This window comes from Canis aureus, chromosome 6 (assembly GCF_053574225.1).
Source record: "Canis aureus isolate CA01 chromosome 6, VMU_Caureus_v.1.0, whole genome shotgun sequence".
NCBI lineage: Eukaryota > Metazoa > Chordata > Mammalia > Carnivora > Canidae > Canis > Canis aureus.
Window position 1 is genome coordinate 50606329 of NC_135616.1, and position 26746 is coordinate 50633074.

At 34.4% G+C, this 26746-nt stretch overlaps 1 protein-coding gene across 12 annotated transcripts in view; it reads left to right on the forward strand.

Annotated features, from left to right (window-relative positions):
* Positions 1 to 26746, forward strand: part of DCAF6 (DDB1 and CUL4 associated factor 6) — a 130636-nt gene that overhangs the window by 27432 nt on the left and 76458 nt on the right. For 10 of the 12 annotated variants that reach the window (XM_077901537.1, XM_077901536.1, XM_077901538.1 and 7 more), the window contains exons 4-7: positions 6478 to 6663; positions 19161 to 19274; positions 19894 to 20029; positions 22504 to 22718. In XM_077901537.1, the coding sequence (XP_077757663.1) occupies positions 6478 to 6663; positions 19161 to 19274; positions 19894 to 20029; positions 22504 to 22718 (651 nt within the window). The remainder of the gene's footprint in view (positions 1 to 6477; positions 6664 to 19160; positions 19275 to 19893; positions 20030 to 22503; positions 22719 to 26746) is intronic. The other 2 variants (XM_077901542.1, XM_077901548.1) reach the window with 1 other exon arrangement.

Sequence of the window (26746 nt, forward strand, 5' to 3'; positions counted from 1 at the left end):
CAGAAAGAGAGAGAGCGAGAAAGAGAGAGAGAGGTAGTGACACAGGCGGAGGGAGAAGCAGGCTCCAGGCAGGGAGCCCAATGTGGGACTTGATCCCAGGACCCTGGGATCACGCCCTGAGCTGAAGGCAGATGCTTGACCGCTGAGCCACCCAGGCATCCCAATATTAACTGTTCTTAAAGTTTGACTTTATTTTTAGGTTCTGCGAGTTCACAGAAAGATTAATTTAATGCATGGTAACACATCCTAATTTTATATGTGGTATGTCTCAAATATACGTTAAGAGCGAAGTTCCTTTTTCCAATAATTACAGTCAAGTGTATTTGGACCAATCTCCCACTGAAAACAGCTAAAATATTCTTGATTAAAGACTTTAAAAATTGTCCTAAAAAATTTGTCCTAAAAGTAATAAGTAACTGCCTTGATAATAAGGGATTATCAGTCCAAAATGGAAGGGGAAAAGCGAGTCCAGAGAAGTGAACGTGAAAGCCACTTTCTCCCTGAAGGTATTTGCCAATCCAAGCATATATAAGCTTTAGTTTTGATGGCCTTGAAGGTCAAGGTAGACAAGCAAAGCTCAGGAACTAAATCAGGTATGGATTTCTATAGCAGACTCTCCCCGGTATGCTGGGTCACCCCCCCTCCCCCCCGCCAAGAGGTCCACCTCCTCAAGGTATAGATGAAACCAAAGAAAGGCAACCTTGTGATATCTAATATTAATCCTGAGTGTACTGAGTATGCAAAATTTTTCTTGATTTGGTCTCGCCAGCTACCTGTAAGTTCTCAGACCATAACAGGTTTCTTTACTCTGTTCTTTTGCTTGCACTGTTCTCTCTTCATGGGATGTTCTCCTGGTTTGTAATACACCTCCCACCTATTTGGCAAATTTAAATCCATCCTTCAAGTCTTGGCTCTTAGCTGTGGTATGCCTCTCTAATTGCCTTAGGCAAATGTAGGCACTACTTCCTCTATGTTCTCATTGTACTTTGTGGATAATTAGATTATTATATCATGTTTGTTTGCATGTTCCTCACCATTAGACAGTGATTTCTTTGGGAAAATGATAGCTTTTTTCTTTTTTGTTTCCTCAACACTTAGTAAATTACCTGTCACATAGTTAGGTGCCCCATAAATATAGTAAAAGGCAGGCAAGGAATTTTTGTATTCAATTCCTTAGATATGGGTATGGGTTAGGTTTAGAGAGAAGTGATTTTTACCAAGAGATTGAAGAACCAACATCTTCTATCTGGATAACCCTGGACCAAGCTTAAGGTTTTGGAAGCATTGTAAGTGACATGATGGAAAAGGAAAGATACCTGCTTGGTCTGGTAGCTTTAGCCAGAGTAATCTGATGATCAGTAAAGTCATAGATGTTACAACTAGTTCACATTCACATTTATAACTAATTGCATTTATCAATATGTTATTTACATCTTTGAGTTACTCTACCAACTTCTGCCTTTCTAGGCCATTATTCTTAGATGTTTTCTGAATAAGTATTATAATGCATTGACTCACAGAAAGCACAGAGAAGAAAATAAATCCAGCTGCCAAAAATAGTAACTGCAAGTGCACATCATTTTAAAAAAAATCAATCTTACTACTATTTACCTTCAGTAGAATGCATATCTGTATTGATTATATAGTTCAGTTTCAACAATTCTAAAATTCTGACCTTTGTTGAAATTACTGATCATATGCATATGAGTACTGTTCTTCCAACAATTATCTATTAATAAATTGGGGAGAGTGGTTCAAAATGAAATTAACGTGGTAGGCAGTGGTCAGATAGTAGGCTTAATAGGCAATATTAACGAGTTTACATTTTAGTGTAATTGAAATACTCACTGGAGTATATTAAACATTCATGGTGATATGATTTGCGTTTTTAAAAGATAGCTCTGGCTGCTATCTGGAGAGTAGAGTTTGAGTAAGATCAGAAGTGGGAGATAGGAGGCCATTGAGTCATCTCAGTGAAAAGGGATGGTAGGTTAGACAAAGGTAATGGCATTGAGTTGATGAGAAGTAATTTGGAATATATCTTAGACCTGGATTTTCTGGTGGATTTTATATAGTGGATGAGGGAAAGAAATGAAGGACGATTCTTTAGTTTTTGACTTGATCAACTGTATGGGTGGATATTGCTGCCATTGAGATAAAGATGGAGAACACTGGAAGGGTAGTAAGTTTGAAAGAGGACATCTGAAATCAAGAGATTTGTCTAAAAGGAAAAGGCTTAAAATTTTTACTCTTTAAATCTTGATCATTTTCATAAAGAAATCCATCTCAATATATGAATAATATGTGATATGTCAATACACATACTAGTGTATTGAGTGCTTTTGTTTCTTAAGCTATGCATAAACCTGTTAAGTGGAGATAAATCATGAGTCGTTAAGAATAATGTCTGCTGAATGTGACTAAAGCAAAGACAAAAGATGAAGAAATTACTATATACACTGTATGCAGTGACTTTTACATAGTTAGCTACTTGGTAAACCATGTCAAAATACCTGACAGAGGTAAAGGCCATGACACCTATTTTGTTTAAAGGCTTTACATTAATTATTCTTTGTATTATTTTTATACCTTAGTCTTGCAGATCTTAGTGTCTTATACTTGAAGAGAGGAATGAAAGAATTTAAAATACTTATTAACAGACAAATTTTATTCTTCATTGGCTTTGGTTGATATAGGTGCAAAAGATACTCCCCCACCCTGTTTTTTATTTGACTCTAATTATATGTGCTTTATATGTGTAAGACTTACTGTGGAGTAATTTATGGCACTCAGCAAATCCTTATTTTGGCCGTAACTCAGTAACCTAAATCTTAAATAAAATGAAGTGACTTAAGTATTCAAAGTGGTCAAGATAGATAGCTGCTAATAGTCATTCCAAATTTTTGTTATGATTTAGTGTGGTACTCTCTGATAAAAATTTGGCAGTTTGTGTTATACACTAAATACTTACAACCAAACCTAAAATAAAGTTGAAATATATTTTCTTAACTTTGTTTTAAAATTTAAAAACTTTCGGAAAATAAAAAAAAAATACAATAAACATCCACAAATAGATTTTTTTTTTAAAACAACTGAGAGTAAGTTGGAGGCATCATGCACTTTATTCATGAATACTTTGGCATATATCTACTAAGACAACATTATCCTATTTTTAAAAATAAGTAATATTGAATATGGAGTTAATCTTCATTACTTGTGAATTTCATATTTGCAAATTTGCCTATTCATTGAAATTTATTTTTATTTATTTATTATTTTTTTAAAAAGATTTTATTTATTTATTCATGAGAGACACAGAAAGAGAGGCAGAGACACAGGCAGAGGGAGAAGCAGGCTCCATGCAAGGAGCCCAATGTGGAACTCAATCCCAGAAATCCGGGATCGCATCCTGAGCCAAAGGCAGAGGCTCAACCGCTGAGCCACTCAGGTGTCCCTGAAATTTATTTTTAATTCCTAAGTTGATACTTCCATTCATGGCCATGCACATGAGCAGAGTGGAAGAGAATTAAGTCATTCAATACACAAATCAATATTTACATTACCAGCTGAGATAAACAAGGCTGACTTCTTATTTCAGCTCTCATACTGTAAACATACTATATATCTTTTTCATGGTATATTTTGTGTCACATTTTTGCATTTTTGTGCTTTTTATAATGATTTCACTGTTTTAAAATGTCCCCAGATATCATGTTGAAATACTGTCTTGTGTTCCTAAGCACAAGAAGCCTGGGATGTTTCTTACGGAGAAAAAAATGTTAGCTGAGCTTCATTAGGCATGAGTTATAATGCAACTGGCCATGAGTTCAATGTTAATGAGTGAACAGTATATATTAAATATGTCTTTATACAGAAACCTATAAAACAGTGCTGTGTATTGATTAATTAAGGAAAATGTGGCATGAGGCTCAAAGGAACCTAACCACGTATTTCCCTAGGAGCACTGATTCAGTACTTGTTATTAATTCAGTGTTGGTGGCGATTTATCAGGAATGATCAGTCATCTATATGCTATTACATACATGATTTTCTATTTGACAGTGTATATATGCAATACATGCACATATATATGAATATGGTCTATATTCAAATTTTCTCACTTGTTTTATGCTGTTGTACTGCCATGCCTCTTTCAATCCAAGCTCCATCCATCATTTTTTTTTTTTAAAGATTTTATTTATTTATTCATGATAGTCACACACAGAGAGAGAGAGAGGCAGAGACATAGGCAGAGGGAGAAGCAGGCTTCATGCAGGGAGCCCGACGTGGGATTCGATCCCGGGTTTCCAGGATCGCGCCCTGGGCCAAAGGCAGGCGCTAAACCGCTGCGCCACCCAGGGATCCCTCCATCCATCATTTCATGCAGTTGTCATATTTCCTTAGTCTCCTTTAGGATAGTTTATCCAACTTCTTGGTCTTTTGAGACATTGAGATGATACTTATTTTATTGTATTACCATCAGAAGAACAGTTGTTTTATACAATGTTTCTCAGTTTGGATTTGCCTGATTGTTTCTTCATGAATAGATAAAAATTAAACATTATAGATAAGAAGTCTCTACAGGTGACTTTGTGGTATGTGATGTTAGTTTGTCTCCTTACTGGTGATGTTAAGTTTGAGCTCTCTATTGTATAGGAATGTTTACCCTTTGCAGTTAATAAGCTGCTTGTGAAGTGGTATGTTGAGACTGTGTGAATATTCTCTTTCATAATAATCTTTCTTACAGTGGTTTTAGTATTGATTCTTGCCTTGATCAGTTATTAAAATGTAGCTACAAAATAGTGATTTTTAATTGTCATTCCTTCTACATTTATTAATTGACATTATTTTATAAATAAGAGGATTGTCCCTACTGTTTTTTCAAAAAAATCACTTTGGGATTATGGATTTTTAAAAATTCAATATATTATGATCTATTACTGATAATATTTTTTTTATTTTTTTCATTACCCCAGTTTGGTGGGTTATTTAAAGACAAATTTGTCTGTTTTGACATATCCTTATTTTTTTAAAGCACACCAGAGTCCCACTGCATTAAATTCTCATTGTACATACAGTGTGGGGATGTACCATAATTTATTCACTAAGTCTTTTGTGATTTGCTGTAATGAATAGCTCTTTAAATAAATTTGTGCATTTTTTTTCTTGTATTGTTGGAGGTATGTCTTAAAGGTAAATTCCTAGAAATAGATTTGTCTAGTCAAAGGGTAAACACGTGTCTAGTTTTGTGAAGTGCTGCTAAATTCCTCTCCACTCATCTTGTGTACCATCTAATGCTCCACCAGAAATGTTGAAAAGCCTGTTTCCCAGGAGGCTTACTTACATAATGTATTGTCAAACTTGAATTGTTGCCAATCTGAAAATGAGAATTAGCTTTTCAGTGTAGCTTCAATTTGCATTTCCCTTATGAACAAAGTTGGATGTTTTCTCACATTCTTAAAGACCCTTTGAAAAAAAAAAAAAAAAAAGACCCTTTGTAGATCTTTTTGTGGACTATATAGATCTTTTGCCCATTCAGGTAAAAAACCCCAGGTTTTGTTAAGTTTCTTTCTCTCAATTTTTAAGCACTATTAGGGGAATTTGTCCTTTATCCTTACTGTATGTTGCAAATATTTAAATATTTATTTTAAACTTTATTTCTGTCACAGGAATTCTAGTCTTTATTTTTTTAAAGATTTTATTTATTTGAGAGAGAGATAGCATGAGCAGGGGAGGAATAGTGGGAGAGAGATAGGAGCAGACTCCCTGCGGAGCAGGGAGTCCAACACAGGACTCCTTCCTGGGACCCCGGGATTATGACCTGAGCCAAAGGCAGACGCTTAACCACCTGAGCCACCCAGTCGCCCCATAGTCTTTAAATATAATTAAGGAAGGAGATGTTGGGACTTCTGCTGTAGTTTCATCTTACCATTTCAGGATTCATTTAAATCAGTTTACTTTTATTTTGTTATCCTGGAAGAGAATAACTTAAAAATCATCTAGTGAACAGTTTCAGAAGTCTGTTAGGGTAGTCCTTTCTCCCCATTCCTGTACCCACTCCCCAGGCCTAAAAGTAATTTGTTTGAAGTCAATTATCTGAGGAATATAGGAAAATATTTTTAAAATAATAAAAATCATCTTCTCTGTCTCTCTCTCTCTCCCTCCCATTTATAATAGTCCTTATTTACTGAGATTTTATGAATAAGACAGATACACCAAGTAGGTGGAAATACATAATTTAATTTTCACAGCACTGTTCCTACTGATGGTACTTGCTTTTCATATCTCAGAAAGAAAAAAAGAAAATATGTGAGATTCTGATTTTTTAAAAATTATAATAGTTGAGAATCAAATGATAATTTTTTATTGAGATAGTAATGTTAATGAGAATTTATTCCTGGCTATGATTATATTAAATATGAATGTTTCTTTCTAGGAAATAATAAATCACCAAGAAGTTCTTTCTCTGTGTTGTAGGTTTTGACAACAATTCGTTCAGGGCACCGAGCAAATATATTTAGTGCAAAGTTCTTACCGTGCACAAATGATAAGCAAATTGTGTCTTGCTCTGGAGATGGAGTAATATTTTATACCAACGTTGAGCAAGATGCAGAAACCAACAGACAATGCCAATTTACGTGCCATTATGGAACTACCTATGAGGTACAGTATTTTATATATATGAAAATATATTAGTGTGTGTTTTTTTAGAAGTATGTATATGTGTAGATTTGTGTATGTAATATACATACTCATGCATATGTAGTCAGAGAAATTGACAGACGATCTAGATTTCAGTAAAGTACTTGAGAAAGTGTGTCTTGATAGACTTGTGAATAAAATTAAGAAATAAAATGTAATAGTAATAGAGTTTGTAATGTCAACCTTTAGAAATATTTCTATTACTGTGCTATAAGCCTGTATACTAGGCTTTAACCTCTTCAGCACTTTATCTCTGTCTTATATAAAGTCGTTGATGGCATGTTTATCAAATGTTCCCATGGCAGAAAGAACACTTGTACACTAGCCAAAAGAATCAGATTCCTAGAAGACATTAATAAGTTCAAACCCGGAGCTGAATTAAATGAGGTGAAATGAATTTAAGATACAATGATAGTGCTTAACTTGATTCAGAAAAATTGCTTACTTTTCAGACTGCTCTTTTAGAATCTTTTCACATCATTTTTTTGCATGAAATCATTCATCGGTTTCCCATTATTTGTTAACCTGGTATGTCTTTTTCCATGATCTGAATTTCATTTCTCTGGTGACCTCATGTTTTGGTGTGTACTTACAAAAATAGCATATAGCTGCATTTTATTTTCTCATCCATTTCATAAATTTGGCTTTGAACTGGAGATTTTAGTCAATTCATGCTATTGACAATTTATTGTGAGTGGTGATATATTTGGATCTATTCATTTATTTTACTGTTTTCTGTTTGTGTTTTATTTTTTTTTAAATTTCCTCTATATGTATTATCCTTTGCCTTTATGCCTTTCTTTAAAATTGCTTGAAGATTTTGCTTTCTGTTTTGTTTCTGCTATTTGCATGGAAGATAGACATTCATGCTTTAGAAGAATAATTAACAAAGCCTAAAATCAATACTTTTGCCCTTCTGAATAAAACACTTTAGAACATTTTAATATCTTCATCCTGTTTCCAATTTTATATGCTTATATTATTCTGAATTTAGTTATATCTTTTCTCTCATAAATTATATATTACTGTCTCATTAGTTTGTATTTGTTTAGACTTGCCTACATATTTACCAATACTTTTTGGCTCTTCCACCACAGATTTTCCATGTGGGGCCATTTGTGTACCTAAAGTACTTTCTTTACCAGTTCCTCTAGTAAAAGTTTGTTAATAGAAACAATTTTCATTTCCTATTATCCTTTTCTTTTCTTCATTCCTTCCTTTTTTTTTTTTTCATCTCTTTCCAGAAAATGAAGAATTTTATATCAATTCATCAAAGATAGTTTTGCTGGATATTTGCTGCATATCTATTTTTTTTTTAAGATTTTATTTATTTATTCATGAGAGACACAGAGAGAGAGAGAGAGAGAGAGGCTGAGACACAGGCAGAGGGAGAAGCAGGCTCCATGCAAGGAGCCTGATGCGGGACTTGATCCCAGGTCCCCAGGATCACACCCTGGGCTGCAGGCGGCGCTAAACTGCTGCGCCACCAGGGCTGCCCTGGATATCTAGTTTGATAGTTATTTTAATTTAGGTGCTATTCCACTGTGTTCTGACTTTATTGTTGAAGAGAACTCAGTCATCAGTCTAATTGTGATTTCTTTATAGTTAATCTGTCTCTCTTTGACTCTTTTTTTTTTTTTTTTAGATGTTATTTATTTATTCATGAGAGACACAGAGAGAAGCAGAGACATAGAGGGAGAAGCAGGCTCCCTGTGGGGAGCCTGATGCAGAACTCAAGACCAGTACGCTGGGAAGGCAGACACTCAACCACTGAGCCACCCAGGCACCCCACTGCCTTTTTTTTTTAAAGAGATTTATTTGAAAGAGAGAGAGAGATAATATGAGCAGGGGGAGGGGCCAGCTCCATCCCAGGGCCCTGGGATCATTGCCTGAGCTGAAAGTAGACGCTTGACCAACTGAGCCACCCAGGCACCCCTCTTCCTTGGCTGCTTTTAATTATATTTTTCTTTACTGTGTTTTCTCCTTTATTAATGTCACCACAATATAGTTAAGTTTGGATTTCCTTTTTTATTTTTCAAACTTGGAATTTATTGATGCGTTTTTGGCATCAGGAAATTGGCATCTTGAAAAATGTGGGAAATTTGCAATCAATAGGTTTTTGGTTATTTACCATTCTCCATTTTTTTCTTTTGGAATTCTGATTACATGTATTAGATGACTTTATTCCATCTACCATTAAGCTTTTTTTTTTTTTAATTGAAGTAAAACCATTTAGGAAAAGTACATAAATCCTAAGTATATAGCTTAGTAAATTACCACAAAGTAAATCTATTCAGATAACAACTACTTAGGTCAAGAAATATAAAAGCATTAAGTATCCCAGAAGCCTCCTTGTTCTGACCTCTAATAATTTGTCAAATTCATCCATATTGGGTGCAACTATAATTTGTTCATTTTAATTGCTATAGTATTCCATTGTGTGAATATATCATGACTGATTGATTTCTTCTATTGTTGATGAAACTTTTAAATTTGATTTCCTGCTTGGAGAACATTCCTTTACATGACTCCCAAGTACAAAATGCATATACTTTGTTGCACATATACTTAGAAGTAAACTTGCTTGGTCATAGGATATGTATTTGTTTATTTTAGAGATATTACTAAATAATTTTCCAAAATAATTGTAACAACTTATATTCCTGCCAGTAGTATACAAGAGTTTCTATTGTTGCCCATCTTTGCCAACAATTGGTATTATTAGTCTCTAATTTTGGCAGCTTATATAGTGTCATTTTATGGTTTCAAGTGCCTTTCCCTGTTCATGCTGCTGAGGTTGTGCATCTCTCCATATGTTTTTTGGTTATTTGGATATATTCTTTTGTCAGGTGCCTATTCAAATGTCTCTCCTAATCTTTTCATTGGGTTTGTTTTCTTATTTTTGATTTATAGGAGTTTCTTAATCTCTTCTGTATATGAACCTATCTTTTCCTACTCTGTGGTTAATTTTTCACTTTCTTAATGATGTCTTTGGATGAACAGATGTTTTTAATGTTGTCTAATTTATTGATGTTTTCCTTTATTATTAGTGCTTTCTGCATCCTGGTCAAAATAGTTTTACCTTGGGGATCCCTGGGTGGCTCAGTGGTTTGGCACCTGCCTTCAGCCCAGGGCATGATCCTGGAGTCCCAGGATTGAGTTCCACATCGGGCTCCCTGCATGGAGCCTGCTTCTCCTTCTGCCTGTGTCTCTGCCTCTCTCTCTCTCTCTAAATCTTTAAAAAAATTTTTTTTTCCTAGTTTGAGATTATGGAAATATTCTTCTATTCTCTCTTTTAAAAAGTTTATTGTTTTGTCTTTGCATTTAGGTATTATAATTCACCTGCATTTGATTTTTGTGATAATATGAAGTTAGGGTAATTTTTTTTTCTCCTTATGGATTTTTGTATTAACATAATTTATTTCTTGGAGAATTAAATGAGAATCCCAAATAGCATACAAAGAGCATTCTCCATAAAGACATTTTAACAATGTATACCCATTAACCAAAGGTGTTTTTTTTTGCTGAATACATATAAACTGTAATGTATGTGTGAATAGGATATTTTTTCAAAGCTGAAATCTATCCATTGAACAATTCCACTATTCCCTCTTCCCCTATCACTTGCAACCTCCATTTTACTTTATTTCTGAGTTTGATTATTTTAGATACCTCATATAAGTACAATCATGCAGCATTTGTCTTTTTTTTTTAATCTTTTTTTTTTTTAAGATTTTATTTATTTATTCATGAGAGACACACAGAGAGAGGCAGAGACACAGGCAGAGAGAGGGAGGAGCAGGCTCCATGCAGGGAGCCTGACACGGGACTCGATCCCGGGTCTCCAGGATCATGCCCAGGCTGAAGGCGGCGCTAAATCACTGAGCCACCGGGGCTGCCCCAGCATTTGTCTTTTTGTGACTAGCTTATTTTGGTTAGCATAATGTCCTCATGGTTCATCCAGGTCAATCTATGACAGGATTTCCTTTTCTAAGGCTTAATACTTTCCCATTGTATGTATATATCATACAATCCATTTACTTGTCATTGGACATTTGGGCTTTCTACTTCTTGGTTATTGTGAATAATGCAGTGAACATGGGGGTGCAGATATCTCTTTGGGACCCCGGTTTTGATTTTTTGGATGTATATACCCAGAAATGAGATTGCTGGATTATGTAATAATTCTATTTTTAAAAAAGATTTGTTTGAGAGAGAGAGAGAGAGAGAGAACAGGGCGAGAAACAGAGGGAAAGGGAAAGAACTTTATGCAGACTCCTCACCAAGCATGGAGCCTGATACAGGGCTCGATCCCACCGTCCTGAGATTATGACCTATGCCGAAATCAAGAGTTGGACATTCCACTGAATGAACCTAGGCGCCCCCTTATTTTTAATTCTTTAAGGAACCTCCATACTGTTTTCCATAGTGGCTGTTCCATTTTACATTCCCAACAGCAGTGCATAAGGGTTCCAATTTTTCCATATTCTTGTCAACCCTTGTTATTTTCTTTTTTTGTTCAAGAGTGACCATTTTAATGGGTGTGAGGAGATATTTCATTGTGTTTTTGATTTACATTTACTTAATGAAATGTTCTGGTTGAGTTGAATGGGTTCTTTTTATATTTCGTGTATTAACGCCTTATCAGTTTGCATGTTCTCCCATTCCATAGATTTGTTGAAGATGGCTATTGTAAATGAGACTGTTGTCCTAATTTTCTTTTCAGATTGTTTATTGATAGTATATAGAAAAAGCTGATTTTTGTAACCTGCAGCTTTGCTGTATACATTCATTAGGGTTTTTTTTTTTTTTTTTAAGATTTTATTTATTTATTTGAGAGAGAGAGCACCAGCAGCAATGAGAGGCAGATGGAGAAGCAGGCTCCTTGCTGACTGGGAAGCCTGACGTGGGGCTCAATCCCAGATCCTGAGATTATAACCTGAGTGGAAAGCACTCAGGCAGAGTCACCCAGGCGCCCCTCGTTTATTAGTTCTAACAGTATTTTGTATTGGGATCTTCAGCATTTTCTACATATAAGATCCTATCTTCACCAAACAATTTTACCTCTTCCTTTCTAATTTCAGTGTTGTTTTTTTTTTCCTTGCCTAATTGCTTTAGCTAGAATTCACTGCTGTATTGAATAGATGTGATAAGAGTAGGCATTTGTACCTTGTTCCTGATCTTAGTAAGAAAACTTTTAGTGTTTTACCATTGAATATGATAACTGAGATTCTATATATGGTCTTTATTAGGTTGAGGTAATTTCCTTCCATTCCTAGTTTGTTGAGATTTTTTATTGTGAAGGAGTGTTGATGTATCAGATGCTTTTTTTGATATCAGTTATGATGATCATATGGTTTTTGTTCTTCATTATGTTAATACGGTATATCATATTGATTGATTTGCATATATTGAACTCATTTTTGCATTCCATTAGTAATTCCCACTTGATCATGCTGAATAACATGTTGTTTTGGGTTTTTTCTTTCTTTTTTTTTTTGTATTTTGTTGAAGAGTTTTACATCAGTATTCATCAGGGACATAGTTTATAGTTTTGTGTTCTTTTAGTGTCTTTGGTTTTGGTATCACAATAAAGTTGTCCTTATAGGATGAATTTGGAAGTGTTCCTGTTTCTTCAGTTTTTTTGGAAGTGTTTGGGGAGGATTGGTGTTCTTTAAGTGAAGGTAAATTTCCCCAGTAAAGCCATCTGGTTCTGGGCTTTTTTGGTTGGGATTTTTTTTTTTTTTTTTTTTTTTTTTTTTGGTTGGGATATTTTTGATTAGTGATTCAATCTCCTTACTAGTTACAGATTTGTTCAAATTATTTATTTCTTCATAATTTAGTTTTGGTAGGTTGTATGTTCCTAGAAATGTATACATTTCTTCTAGAAATGTGTTGTATAATTGTTCATATGAGTCTTAACATGCTTTTTATTTCTGTGGCATAATTAGTAAAGCCTCTTCTTCCATTTGCGGATTTTGTTGAATCTTTTCCTTTAGTCTAGGTAATAGTTTGTCAATATTGAAGATCTTTTTTAAAAAACCCAATTTAGGGGATCCCTGGGTGGCTCAGCAGTTTGGCGCCTGCCTTTGGCCCAGGGCACGATCCTGGAGTCCCGGGATCGAGTCCTGCATCGGGCTCCTAGCATGGAGCCTGCTTCTCCCTCTGCCTGTCTCTCTCTCTCTCTCTCTGTGTCTATCATAAATAAATAAATAAATCTTTAAAAAAAATAAATAAAAAACCCAACTTAGTTTCGTTCATTTTTTTTTTTGTCTTCTATTTCCTTTATTTTTGCGGTAGTCTATTATTTCTTTCCTCTTCTAACTTTGGGTTTCATTTGTCGTTCTTTTGTTAGTTTTTTTTTTTTTTAAGATTTTATTTATTTATTCATGAGGGACACAGAGAGAAAGAGAGACATAGGCAGAGGGAGAAGCAGGCTCCCTGTGGGGAGCATGATGTGGGTGGGACTCTGTCCTAGGAGCCCAGCCAGGTCACAACCTGAGCTGAAGGAAGATGCTCAACCAGTGAGCCACCCAGGTGCCTCCTTTTGTTAGTTTTTTGAAGTGTAAAGATAGATTGTTGATTTGAGATCTTTCTTATTTTCTAATGTAGGTGGTTACTGCTATAAACTTCTCTCTTGGTAGTGTACCATTTACATTAAAGTAGTTACTGATAGAGAAGTACTTGCTATTGCCATTTTACCAATTTTTTTCTGTATGTTTTGTAATGATTTTGTCACTCTTGTTTTTCTGTTACATTGTTTTTTTTTTTTAGTGACATCCTTTGATTCTTCTTTTGTACATCCATATATTTTTTTCATTGTGGTTAAAATAAGGATTTTATAAAACATTTTATAGTTACAACAATTTATCTTAAACTGATAACAAATTAACTTCAATCACACACAAAAACTACTTCCTTTATTACATCCTGCTCCCACTATGTTACCACTATCACAGATTACATCTTTTTGTATGTTGTATTCATTGACATAGCGCATAATTTTTAATGCTTTATCCTTTTAAATATCTATGCTCAAATTAAAAGTGATCTATATATCACTATTTATAGTATCACACATTTCTGTATTTATCTGTATATTTACCTTTATCAGAAACCTTTATATTTTTATACTGTAGTGTGTTGCTATCTCATATTTTTTATTTTAACTTGAAGAATCCCTATAGCAGTTCTTTTAAGGCAGGTCTTGTGGTGATCAACTCCTTCAGCTTTTGTTTACCCAGGAAGGTCTTTATTTCTCTGTCATTTTTAAAAAACAGTTTTCCTGGATGTAGTATTCTTGGTTTGCAGGTCTTTTTGTTTCTTTTCTTTCTTTCAGCACATTGAATATATTATCCCACTCCCTTCTGGCCTATAATGTTTCTACTGAGAAATCCACTGTCTATAGGAGCTCACTTGTACATGATGATTCATGTTTCCTTTGCTGCTTTCAAGATTCTTTTTGACTTTTTTAAAATAAAGATTTTATTTTTTTATTTGAGAGAAAAAGCACAAGCAGGGAGGGGGCAGAGAGAAAGGGAGAAGCAGGCTTGATGGGTCTTGATTCTAGGAGCTGAAGGCAGACACTTAACTGACTGAGTCACCCAGGCACCCCTCTCTTTGACAAGTTGTCCTATTTAGAGTCCTTTGAGCTTCTTGAGTGTGGATATCCATTTTCAGTGGGAAGATTTAGGAAGTTTTCAGCCATTATTTTTCAAATAAGCTCTCTCCCCTCCTTTTTCTCTGTCTGGAATTTCCATATATATTGCTCAGCTTATTGTGTCCTGTAAGTCCCTTAGGGCGTTCTTCAATTTTCTGCATTCTTCCTTTTTGTTTCTCTGACTGAGAATTTCAAAACAGTTGTCTTCAAGTTTGCTGATTCTTCTTTCTGCTTAATCAAGCCTGATGTTGATCCCCTCTAGTGAATTTTTAAAGTAATTATTATATTCTTCAGTTCCAAAATTTCTATTTGGTTCTTTTTCCAGTACTTATCTCATTGGTGATATTCTCATTTTGTTAATGCATTGTTTTCCTAGTTTCATAGTTGTCTATTTGTGTTGTCTTGTAGTACATTGAGCTTCCTTAGAATGATTAATTTGTAAATTCTTTTCATAGGTAAATTCTTTTCATATATTTATTAGAGTTAGTTTCTGAAGATTTATTTTGTTCCTTTGATTGGGCTCTTATCCTGTATGCTTGTGTGCCTTGTTATTTTGTTGTTGTTGTGATTTTTCTTTCGAAAAAACAGCCATCTTTCCTGGTCTTTATAGACTGGTTTTATGCAGGGGAAAGCCTTCACCAGTCAGCCTCGCTAGAGATTCTGGAGATCCCTTAAACTTTTTTATGACAATGTATCTTCTCTAGTCTTGAGTGTATAATTTTCCGTTTAGAGAGATCATGCTCCCTTTCCTGTCTGCAATACTGAAGGTTTTTTGGTGCTGCAGGGAGCCGCTGAGCTCTCTTTTGTTGTCAAGATATTCCTGTTTTATTAATGCCGAGTCAAGCAAGACAGAAACTAGTCCATTGTCAGCCTTCTACCTAGAAGCTAGAGTGTTGAACAGACATTCCACTCTTTTTTTTTCCTTTCCAATGGAGATGCTGCAAGTTGGGCTTTTTTCCCCCACTATTGAGCTGTGCTGCCTTGGGGGAGACGCTGATATGATTGAAATGAAATAAGCTTTTCTAATTATATGATAATATATTATATATATTATCATATGTTATATATATTATATAATATGGCTGCACTTGGCTTTGAACTTACCTGGTTTACTGCTTTCTTAACTGATTTTTGGTATTCTCCTAAAGGCTTTTTGATTATTTTATTTTATTTTATTGAGAGAGAGAGAGCAAGCATAAGTTGAGGGGTTCGGTGGAGGGGCAAAGGGAGAGAATCCTAAGCATGCTCCACACTCAGTATTGAGCCCGTTTTGGAGCTTGAGCTTATGACCCTGGGATCATAACCTGAGCTGATATCAAGAGTCAACCGCTTAACCAATCAACTGAGCCATCCAAGTGCCCCAAGGCTTTTTGACTTTATATTGTTATTAAAACTAAGTGTTTTTGTGGGAGAAATGGGTTGAGGCTTTCTGTTCTACAATCTTGCTGTTGTCACTATATTTCCATATGGATTTTACTTACCGTCTTTTACTGAAAGATTGGTTTTATTCCCCCATTGCTGTTCAACATGCCATTAATTGTAAATCAAGAGTTCATATATGCATAGATCCATTTTTTACTCTTTTTTGCGCCATTGGTCTGTTTGTATTTTATAAGTACCAAATTGTTTTAATTGCCATTGCTTTGTAATGACTCTTGATATCTAGTAGAGTACATTTTCTTGTTCCTGCTTCCAAGAACATTTTGACCATTGTTGATTCTTTGTGTTTCAATCTAACTTTTCAAACCAGCATATTATTTTCCAACAAAAAACAGTTTGCTACTTGACGGGATGAATAACACTGGGTGTTATTCTGTATGTTGGCAAACTGAATGAACACCAATAAAAAATAAACTTATTATAAAAAAATAAAATAAAATAAAAATTCTCATCACACATACAAAAGTTTAACTGTGAGGTGATAAATGTCTAAGCTAAAAAAAACAAAAAACAAAAACAGTTTGCTGAAAATTGGATTGTGATTATACTGAATTTAAAGATAAATTTAGGGCAAACTAATACCTTACAATTATTGTATATTCCAATCAATGAAGATGATATATTTTTGCATTTTAAAGGTATTTATTTTAACTTCTCTCAATAATATTTTATAATTTTTAATGTGGCATTACTGTACAAATTTCCTTTAATTTTTTTTTAAGTATTTGATATTTTGGTACTGTTGCAAATGTTATCTTTTTAAGAATTTTACTTTTTAGGGATCCCTGGGTGGTGCAGCAGTTTGGCGCCTGCCTTTGGCCCAGGGCGCAATCCTGGAGACCCTGGATCAAATCCCACGTCGGGCTCCCGGTGCATGGAGCCTGCTTCTCCCTCTGCCTATGTCTCTGCCTCTCTCTCTCTCTGTCTCTCTCTCTCTCTGTGACTATCATAAATAAATAAAAATTAAAAAAAAAAACTAAAAAAAGAATTTTACTTTTTAAATGTTGCTGGTATAAAAAATACAATTGACTTTATAATATTTTAAAACTGGAAATCTTTTATTCACTTATTAATTCTCATAATTCAACTGTAGATTCTTTTGGATTTCCTATATACACAGTCATATCTTTTTTGAATGTCATAACATTTTTCTTTATTTTCGACCCATATACCTGTTCCTAGTTTGCTAAGAATTTTATCTTGAATGAATGTTGCATTCAGAAGGTTCTTTATTGAGATTTAATTGATAGATCATACACTGCACACATTTAAAGTGTACAATTTGTGGAGTTTTGACAGCTTATTGTACCTTGAAATCATTTCCATAGTTCAGGATAATGGATATATCCATTATATTCAAAAATTTCCTTATTCCCATTTTTCTTTTTTTTTCTTTTTTTTTTTTAATTTTTTAAAATTTTTATTTATTTATGATAGTCACAGAGAGAGAGAGAGAGAGAGAGAGAGAGAGGCAGAGGGAGAAGCAGGCTCCATGCACCGGGAGCCCGACGTGGGATTCGATCCCGCGTCTCCAGGATCGCGCCCTGGGCCAAAGGCAGGCGCCAAACCGCTGCGCCACCCAGGGATCCCCCTTATTCCCATTTTTAATCCCTTTCTCTTGTCTCTACTTAACCCCACATCCTTGGGAAATCACTGATCTTTTAATTACTGTACTTTTTGTGGAGTTATATATGAATGAGATTATATAATCAAACCATATGTATTCTTTTGGTCTGATTTTTTTCACTTAGCATAATTTTTGAGATTCATTTATGTTGTTGAGAGTATCAATTACTAACTCTTTTTATTCCTGAGTTGTATTACCCTTCATCTTTGGATGGGCATTTGGATTGTTTCTACTTTTAGGCTGTTACAAATAATGCTGTTTTGAATATTTGTATAAATGTCTTTGATGGACATGTACTTTCCTTTTACTTTGGTAAACACATAGGAATGGAATGACTGAGTTATGTTAGAGGAATGAGTTTAACTTTTTAAGAAACTGCCAAACTTTTCCAGAGTGGTTATATCATTTTACATTTCTGTAAGCAGTGCCTGATAGTTCCAGTTGTTCTGCATCCTTTTTAACATTTGCTATGGTCAATCTTTTTTTTAGACGTCCTAAGAGATATATAATGGAATCTCTTGTGTTATTTCTCAATTATCTGATGATGTTGAGCATACTTTTTATGTGCTTATTTATCATCTTTATGTACTTGGTGAACTGTTCAAATCCTTTGCCCATTGGACTTTTATTTCTCATTATTGAGTTTTGAGGGATTTTGAAAATATGTTCTGGATATTTTTCAGGTATGTGATTTATAAGTTTTTCCTCCCAGTCAATGGCTTTTCTTCTCATTTTCTTAACGCTGTCTTTCCAAAAGAAGTTCTTAATTTTCAGGACGCCCATTTTATCAAAGTTCTTTGTTCTTATGGGCTAATGTTATAGCTAAAAACTTTATTTAACCAAAAGTCACAGGGATTTTTTTCCTAGAAGTTTTATAGTTTTATGTTTTACACTTAGATCAATGATCTATGTTGTAATAATTTTTTAAGAAAGTCTGAAGTATTGCCCGAATACTTTTTTGTTACTTTGCATATGGATATCCAGTTTTCTGACACTGTTTTTTTTTCTCCACTGAATTTCTTTATACCATTATCATAAATCACTTGGCTGTATGTATATCACCTATTTTTGGTCGGTACCTGTTCTCTTCCAGTGATTTATCAGTAAACTTCTATTATCTTAATTACTGTAGTTTTATAGTAACTCTTAAAGCTAGTAGTATAAGTCCTCTGCTCTTCTTCTTCAACTTACTTACGGTATTTTAGATCTTTTGTATTTTCACATAAACTTGATAATCAAATTGTCATTTATACCAAAAATCCCGCTGGAATTTATTTGAATCTATATATCAATTTAGGGAGAATTGACAGTATTAAATGTCCCAATCCATGAACACAATATATATCCTGTTATTTAGGACTTTTATTTTATTTTTTATAATTTTCAATGTTAACATGTCTTACATATCTTCAAGTATTTTATATTTTTCGTATTTTTTGTAAATATTATTTTTCAATTTTCAGTTTCTAATGGTTTTGTTGCTAGTATATAGACATACAATTGATTTTTATATATTGGTCTTGTATCCTGCAACTTTGCTGAATTCTAACTTATTAAATTTTTAAAAAATTAATTGCATAGGATTTTCTACATAGGTGATCAGATCATCTATGAATAGAAAAACATGTTTCTTTATTCTTTATTTTATTTTACAAAATAATAGTGATGTCTTTCAAAGCCAACTGTTTAAATGTTCAATAACATTACCTGTACTTTTGTTTTCCTATGCAGATTATGACTGTACCCAATGACCCATATACTTTTCTCTCTTGTGGTGAAGATGGAACTGTCCGGTGGTTTGATACACGTATCAAAACTAGCTGCACAAAAGAAGATTGCAAAGATGTAAGAATCAAAGTTTTATACAAATGACAAAAAAATTAAGATTATAATTAAAATTGGATGATAAGTAATCTCTGGGTTATAAGATTATGGGTAAATGTGATTGTAATAAATTTTGCTGATCTAGTATAATTGCTCAGTGTTTTAGTCTTCTATTTGGGAGTTGACTTTTAATTTTTCCTCTTCAGAATGCAATTTAATTACTCAACTATTGTTTGTTTCTTTAAGCTCTAATTAAATTTATATTTCCATATGTATTGTTTATTTTGGTTGGTTTATAAGAAAAATGTACAATACTGTACTAGAAGTCAATTTTGGAGTTGTGTAGCAAACTATAAGGAAAAAAGGAATCTCCCTTAGAGTGATAAGCTGCCAAGGAGGAATATTGACTGAGTATATTTATTATGGTCTCACATAAGCTGAATTTGTTAGAAACACTGATAGAAACATGAAAAATAAATTAAAAGAAAACCATGTTGTTTTTGTCTTCTCATTATCATACTGAGTTAGGATTTCTGAGAAAGGTTATTTTCTTTTAATTAAGAGGAAAATGTTTTAAATCTTTAGAGGAGCCTCTGTACAGCAAAGCTGTATATAACTGGTGTTGTTTTATCTTTTGTAGGATATTTTAATTAACTGCCGACGTGCTGCCACATCTGTAGCTATTTGTCCACCAATACCATATTATCTTGCTGTTGGCTGTTCAGATAGCTCAGTACGAATATATGATCGGCGAATGCTGGGCACAAGAGCCACAGGTAAAAAGCTGATATTACAGAAAATATAAGATTCTGTGAGCGCAAAGAATAAATATTTATGACATATTTGCAATTTTAAAATTTCATGAGTTAGTCCTAAAATTCAGCAAATACAATGTATTTAAATAATATGGGTTATTATTAAAAAAATAGCATTTTACTAGGATGCCTGGGTTGCTTGATTAGTTAAACATCCAACTTTTGATCTTAGGGTCGTGAGTTCAAGCCCTACGTTGGACTCCACACTGGGTGTGGAGCATAGATATACATGTAAAAATAGCATTTACCAAGATTTTATGACCCTATCAAGGTGATACTTTTGCAGTTTATCACTTTAAAAAGTTGTAACAGTTGATCATATTAATTTCCTAGGGCTGTGATAACAAATTACCACAAATTGGGTGGCTTAAGATAACTTCCCATCTTTCTGGAGGTTAGATATCTAAAATCAGTCTATTGTAGGGTTTTCTGCTGGTGGCTCTCAGGGAAGCTCTTGCATGCTTCTCTCCTAGTTTCTGATGATTGTTGGCAATATGGCTTTAAATGTTTCCTTTCACTCTCTCCTTCCACATTTATATACCATTCTCCTCTGTATGTATCTGAATCCACATTTTCCTCTTATTGGGACACTGGTCATATTGGAACTAGGGCTCACCCTAATCCAGTGTGGCCTCATTACATCTGCAAAGACCCTATTTCCAAATATTCCAGAATCATTCCGAGTTCTGGATGGACATGAATTTGGGGGGGACACGATTAGCCCACAACATTTGGCTTTCTAATTTCTCTTTGTGGGAGAGAGGAAAGTTAGGAAAGAACAGTGACTTGGGTATGTGTTAATGTACAGTATATACTTATGCCTAGTTAAATTACTATTAGTGATGCTGGAGCACTGAAGTTTAAGATGTCAGAAATTGATTCTTACCTTTCCAGAGGTTAGAGATCTAAAATCAGTCTTTTGTAGGGTTTTCTGCTGGTGACACTCAGGAGGCTCTTGCATGCTTCTCTCCTAGTTTCTGGTGGTTGTTAGCAATCTTGGCTTTTTAATGTTTCCTTTTATTCTCAGCTTCTACATTTATATACCATTTAAGACTGATTGTATTAAACTCATTTGCTCCTTATCCATTATGGATATTCAGACCACCTCTGAAATATCCAAATTAAAGCCAACTTATTAGCATTTTCTCAGTAAGGGGAGGCCAGGATTATATACCCACACATCCACCAAATATACATACATTATATACACATTACATATATTCGCATGTTTTATATTGCTAAAAATAAAAGTGGACTTGGCCAGAAACTAACAATGCCAATCTCAGTGTTAATTTATATCCAGTAAAAATGGACATAGATTACTGAAAGGGAAGACTAGGTTGAGGGCACCTGGGTGGCTCAGTCAGTTTTTTGTCCAACTCTTGATTTTGATGCAGGTCATGATTTCAGGGTCATGAGATTTCAGAGCCCTGCAATGGGCTCTTCTGAGCATGGAGCCTGCTTAAGATTCTCTCTCTCCTTCTCCCTCTGCCTTCTCCCATCCTCCCCACCACAAACCCCCCACTCATGTGCAGGTTCTCTCTCTCCTATTATATTGATGATTGCCAAAATTATTAAAGTTGGAAATGTGTCCTCATTCTGATATCAAGAGGAAAATTTCATGACAATCAAAAATCTTTTAAAAACATAGGGGTGCCTGAGATCCCTGGGTGGCTCAGCGGTTTAGTGCCTGCCTTTGGCCCAGGGCGTGATCCTGGAGTCCTGGGATTGAGTCCCGCTTCAGGCTCCTTGCATGGAGCCTGCTTCTCCCTCTGCCTGTGTCTCTGCCCCTCTCTCTGTGTGTGTTTCTCATGAATAAATAAATAAAATCTTTAAAAAAAAAAACAAACAGGCATAGGGGTGCCTGGCTGGGTCAGTCAGAAGATCATGCAACTTTTGATCTCAGGGTCATGAATTTGGGCCCCACATTGAATGTAGAGATTAATAAGAAAAATAAATAAATCTTTTTTTAACCTGAAGCAAAAGGTAAATCATTTAAAAAGGAAAGTACACTATTTTATCTAGTATACTAATAATAAATATAACCTTAACTATTTATATTCTAAAAATTATATTACCTTCATTGGGGGAAAATTTTTGGAAGATGATTTAGTATAACTATAATCACAAATCATTTTAATTAAATGACTCATATTTTGAATAATACATTCATGTAATTTATAGAACATTTATGTAATCTATGTAATTCCAGCCACTCAGGAAATTTTTTTTTGAAGATATGTAGCCTTTATGCTATATTCTCTATTATTTTGTTATAAAATCGGGCTATTGAGAAAAGGGCCTCTTCTAGAAATAGAATATGATATTTTGGATTTTATATTGCTACATTAAATCATACATCTCATAATTTAGATTAAGAGTTTTAAAAATATTTTTCTTAAAAAATGTATATAACTTCCTGTTTTCTTATTTAGGGAATTATGCAGGTCGAGGAACTACTGGAATGGTTGCCCGTTTTATCCCTTCCCATCTCAATAATAAGTCCTGCAGGGTGACATCTCTGTGTTACAGTGAGGATGGCCAAGAGATTCTTGTTAGCTACTCCTCAGATTATATATATCTTTTTGACCCGAAAGATGATACTGCACGAGAACTTAAAACTCCTTCTGCAGAAGAAAGAAGAGAGGAGGTAAGTTTACTCAAAACCATATTCTTCTTTCAGTTCAGGAAACATTAATTCAGTGACTCCTGGGGCCTGTAGGGCTTCAAAAAATAGAATAGATTTTTAAGGCATTTATAGTCTAGGTTTTGTAAAAAGACATGGAATATACATGAAAGAACAGAGGCTAGGGATACCTAGGTGGCTCAGTTGTTGAGCATCTGCCTTTGGCTCAGGTTATGTCCCTGGGGTTCCAGGATCGAGTCCCACATCAGGCTCCCTGCATGGAGCCTGCTTCTCCCTCTGCCTGTGTCTCTGCCTTTCTCTCTCTCTGTCTTTCAAGAATAAATAAAATCTTAAAAAAAAAAAAAAATTAAGAATCAGGCTCTAGAAAAATATTGTGAATTTTTTTTAAAGAGTATATCCACTAGCAAAATATTTAACTTTGTTGGAAGCACAGCAGCAAGCAAGAAAATCAACAGTTCTAATGGTTGCAGAAAAAGCAATTAAAATAATAAAAACTAGGATTTGTAAACTCCCAAGAGACTAAATGTTTATGTTCATACACCAATCAGAGTTTTATCTGTTAGTATTTACTATTCAAATGTCGACAGCAATCCCTTTCTCTCCTGATCGTGCTTCTCTTTCATGGTTATGAACATGCATCCCTAGGTACATTTTACAAAATACACAGGACTTAGTGAGTGGGAAAAAGGTAACTTAAAGTATATACACACACATACATATGCAAACAGTGGGGAGAGGAAGGAATTGCTGTCTACATGTGAATGGTAAATGGTAATATGTAAAATCTTGTTAAACATAAACATTTAGTCTTATTGAAGTTTATATATCACATTTTATATCTATTATATATATACACACACACATATATATAAAATATTACATATTGAAAATTGGGTAGAAGAAATACTACCACTAAAATGACTCAAATAGTGAACCAAACCATTGGAATGCCTGGCAGGCTCAGTTAGTAGAGCCTGCAACTCTTGATCTTGGGGTCGTGAGTTTAAGTCCCACAGAGATTACTTAAAAATAAAATCTTTAAAAAAATAAAATAGCAGATCATCTTCTTATTTGTAAAAGGCAAAACCCAGAAATAATACATCCTTGAAGTATTCAGCAATAGAAGAATGATTGTTTTAACCTCACAGAAACTGCTTTCCCCAACATCTTTTGCACTTTGGATTTTTTTTTTTAATGTTTTGTGTTTAATCACTCTACTGTTTGGCTTGTAAATGTTTTTGAAATTAACTGTTGCTTTATTAATAATCAGTAACTTTTCGGTATTGGACCAACCCCTATTGAACATACCTTAAAGGTACTCAGGAACAACAATTTTCTAATTTCTACAAAACTAAATCCAGTTCTTATGATTACAGGTTTAGAAGGCTATAAAATGAGGGGAAAAAATCAGGATAACTTTATAAATATTTTTGGGAATTTTAAATATGCTAGTGTATTTAAGTGAATGAGGAAATTGACAAAGAAGGGTATGATGGCTAATGAAAGCTATTTTTGAATTTATTGGTTTAATTGAAAACATGAGATCTGCTCTTTTATTTTGTTGCTGCTGTGTAATTCCTCTTGAGATATGTGCTCTAGTGAAGTTACAGTCTAGCTTTGTGACTATTACATAATGAAAGTTGGAAATGCAGAAACATTTTTAAGTGGGCCAACCAGCTTTTATACCATAGAATATTTAGCCAAAATATGTTTACATAATCAGTGTGAATGAGGCTGAGTCATGAACACTTGGTTATTTTTTGAATGTGGTTTTCTCAGTATTCTTTGTTGAATTAACTAAATTAAGAATAATACTTCTCACAGTAGATTAAAATTACAAAAATAAATCATGCTTAGTATACTAAACCAAGCAATCACAGGTGTATATAGAAGAAGAAATTAGTAGTCTGTCCCCTTCTTAAGCTCATCAGGTTTTCTTCAGTATTTTATGCCAAATCCTTGATAGTAGCATTTGGATACATTCTACTCACCAGATCTTTATTGGGCACCTGCATATACTAGGTCCTTTAGAAACTTTAGAAATTCAAGGACAACTGTGACAAAGACATGGCCTCTTACTCAGGAATTTACAGTTTAGTGGAAAGATACAAATAAAAGAATATGTAAAACTTTAACAATAAAATTACACATGAGTTATGTTATAAGAGGAGCAGAGGAAGGAATAATGTATTTTGACTGGAAATGTAAGAAATGATTGGGGTTTTAAAATGTGAATAAAAGTTTCACATAATGATTTTTTTCTTATGTATTCATGATATTTTTATATTTTCTTAATTTGTGGAGGCTTCTTTTTCTTTCTTTATATCCTCTTATAATTTCTCTTTCATTTTTCCATTCTTTAGTATTTTTTGTCACTTCTCATTTTTCTTTTTTTGTATTCTGTTTTCTTTTTATTGTCTTTGCTGTCTTCCTTTTCCTCTCCTATCTATTTGACATTTTCCCCACTTGCCCTACTTCGTTGTTGGTCCACGTTGTTGAATCTGGTGTCTCATTTTCTGTTCTCACAGTTTGTTTCAAAAATACATATCCCAAATCTGTAGGACTACTTTGCATTCTCACTACCACTACTACCCTGATCCAAGACATCACCATCTTTCCTAGATTGTTGTGGTAGCTTTTAACCAGTCTCCTTGCTTTCACCCCCAACCTCATAGTCCTTTAGTTATGTAGCACCTAAATGATCCTTTAAAATCAAGTCAAATTACGCTACTCTTCTGATCAACACTCCCAAGTGGTTCTCCATCTCACTTAAAACAAAAACTAAGGTCCCTATAGTGGCTTCAAGATCTTCTGTCATGTGCTTCTTGACTTGTACTGTTTTCTCAGTACTTCTACTGTACTCTGCTCTGGTCACCTCTACTGACTTATTTAGGCAGCCTAAGCATGCTTCTCCCTTATGTTTTTGCATTTACTGCACATCAAATGGTCTTCCCACATATCTGGATTTCATCTTTTCTTACCTATTTTTAGGTTTTCACTCTTGTCACATTCTCAGTGAGGCCCTCCTTAACCTCCCATTTTAAAATCGCAGCCCTTAACTCCTAGGTACTGCCTATCACTTTTGTCTACTTAATTTTTTTTCCCCATAATACTCAACACTTTCTTTTGTATATTTTACTTTTTTTTTTTTTTTTACCATGTGTTGTTCATCTACTCCACTAGTTTGTAAATTATGTAACATTGGAGTTTTTGTGTGATTTGTCCATTGATCTTTTCCTAATACCTAGAGTGGTACCTGGTACATAGAAGGTGCTCAGGAAAGTCTTAGTTGAATGACTGAATTAATGCTTGCACCATTTTCAGTATTCTTTTTTTTTCCCTCTTTTTTTTTTTTTTTATTGGTGTTCAATTTACCAACATACAGAATAACCCCCAGTGCCCGTCACCCAATCACTCCCACCCCCCGCCCTCCTCCCCTTCTACCACCCCTAGTTCGTTTCCCAGAGTTAGCAGTCTTTACGTTATGTTTCCCTTTCTGATATTTCCCACACATTTCTTCTCCCTTCCCTTATATTCCCTTTCACTATTATTTATATTCCCCACATGAATGAGAACATATAATGTTTGTCCTTCTCCGACTGACTTACTTCACTCAGCATAATACCCTCCAGTTTCATCCACGTTGAAGCAAATGGTGGGTATTTGTCATTTCTAATAACTGAGTAATATTCCATTGTATTCATAAACCACATCTTCTTTATCCATTCATCTTTCGATGGACACTGAGGCCCCTTCCACAGTTTGACTATTGTGGCCATTGCTGCTATAAACATCGGGGTGCAGGTGTCCCGGCGTTTCATTGCATCTGTATCTTTGGGGTAAATCCCCAACAGTGCAATTGCTGGGTCGTAGGGCAGGTCTATTGTTAACTCTTTGAGGAACCTCCACACAGTTTTCCAGAGTGGCTGCACCAGTTCACATTCCCACCAACAGTGTAAGAGGGTTCCCTTTTCTCCGCATCCTCTCCAACATTTGTTGTTTCCTGCCTTGTTAATTTGCCCCCATTCTCA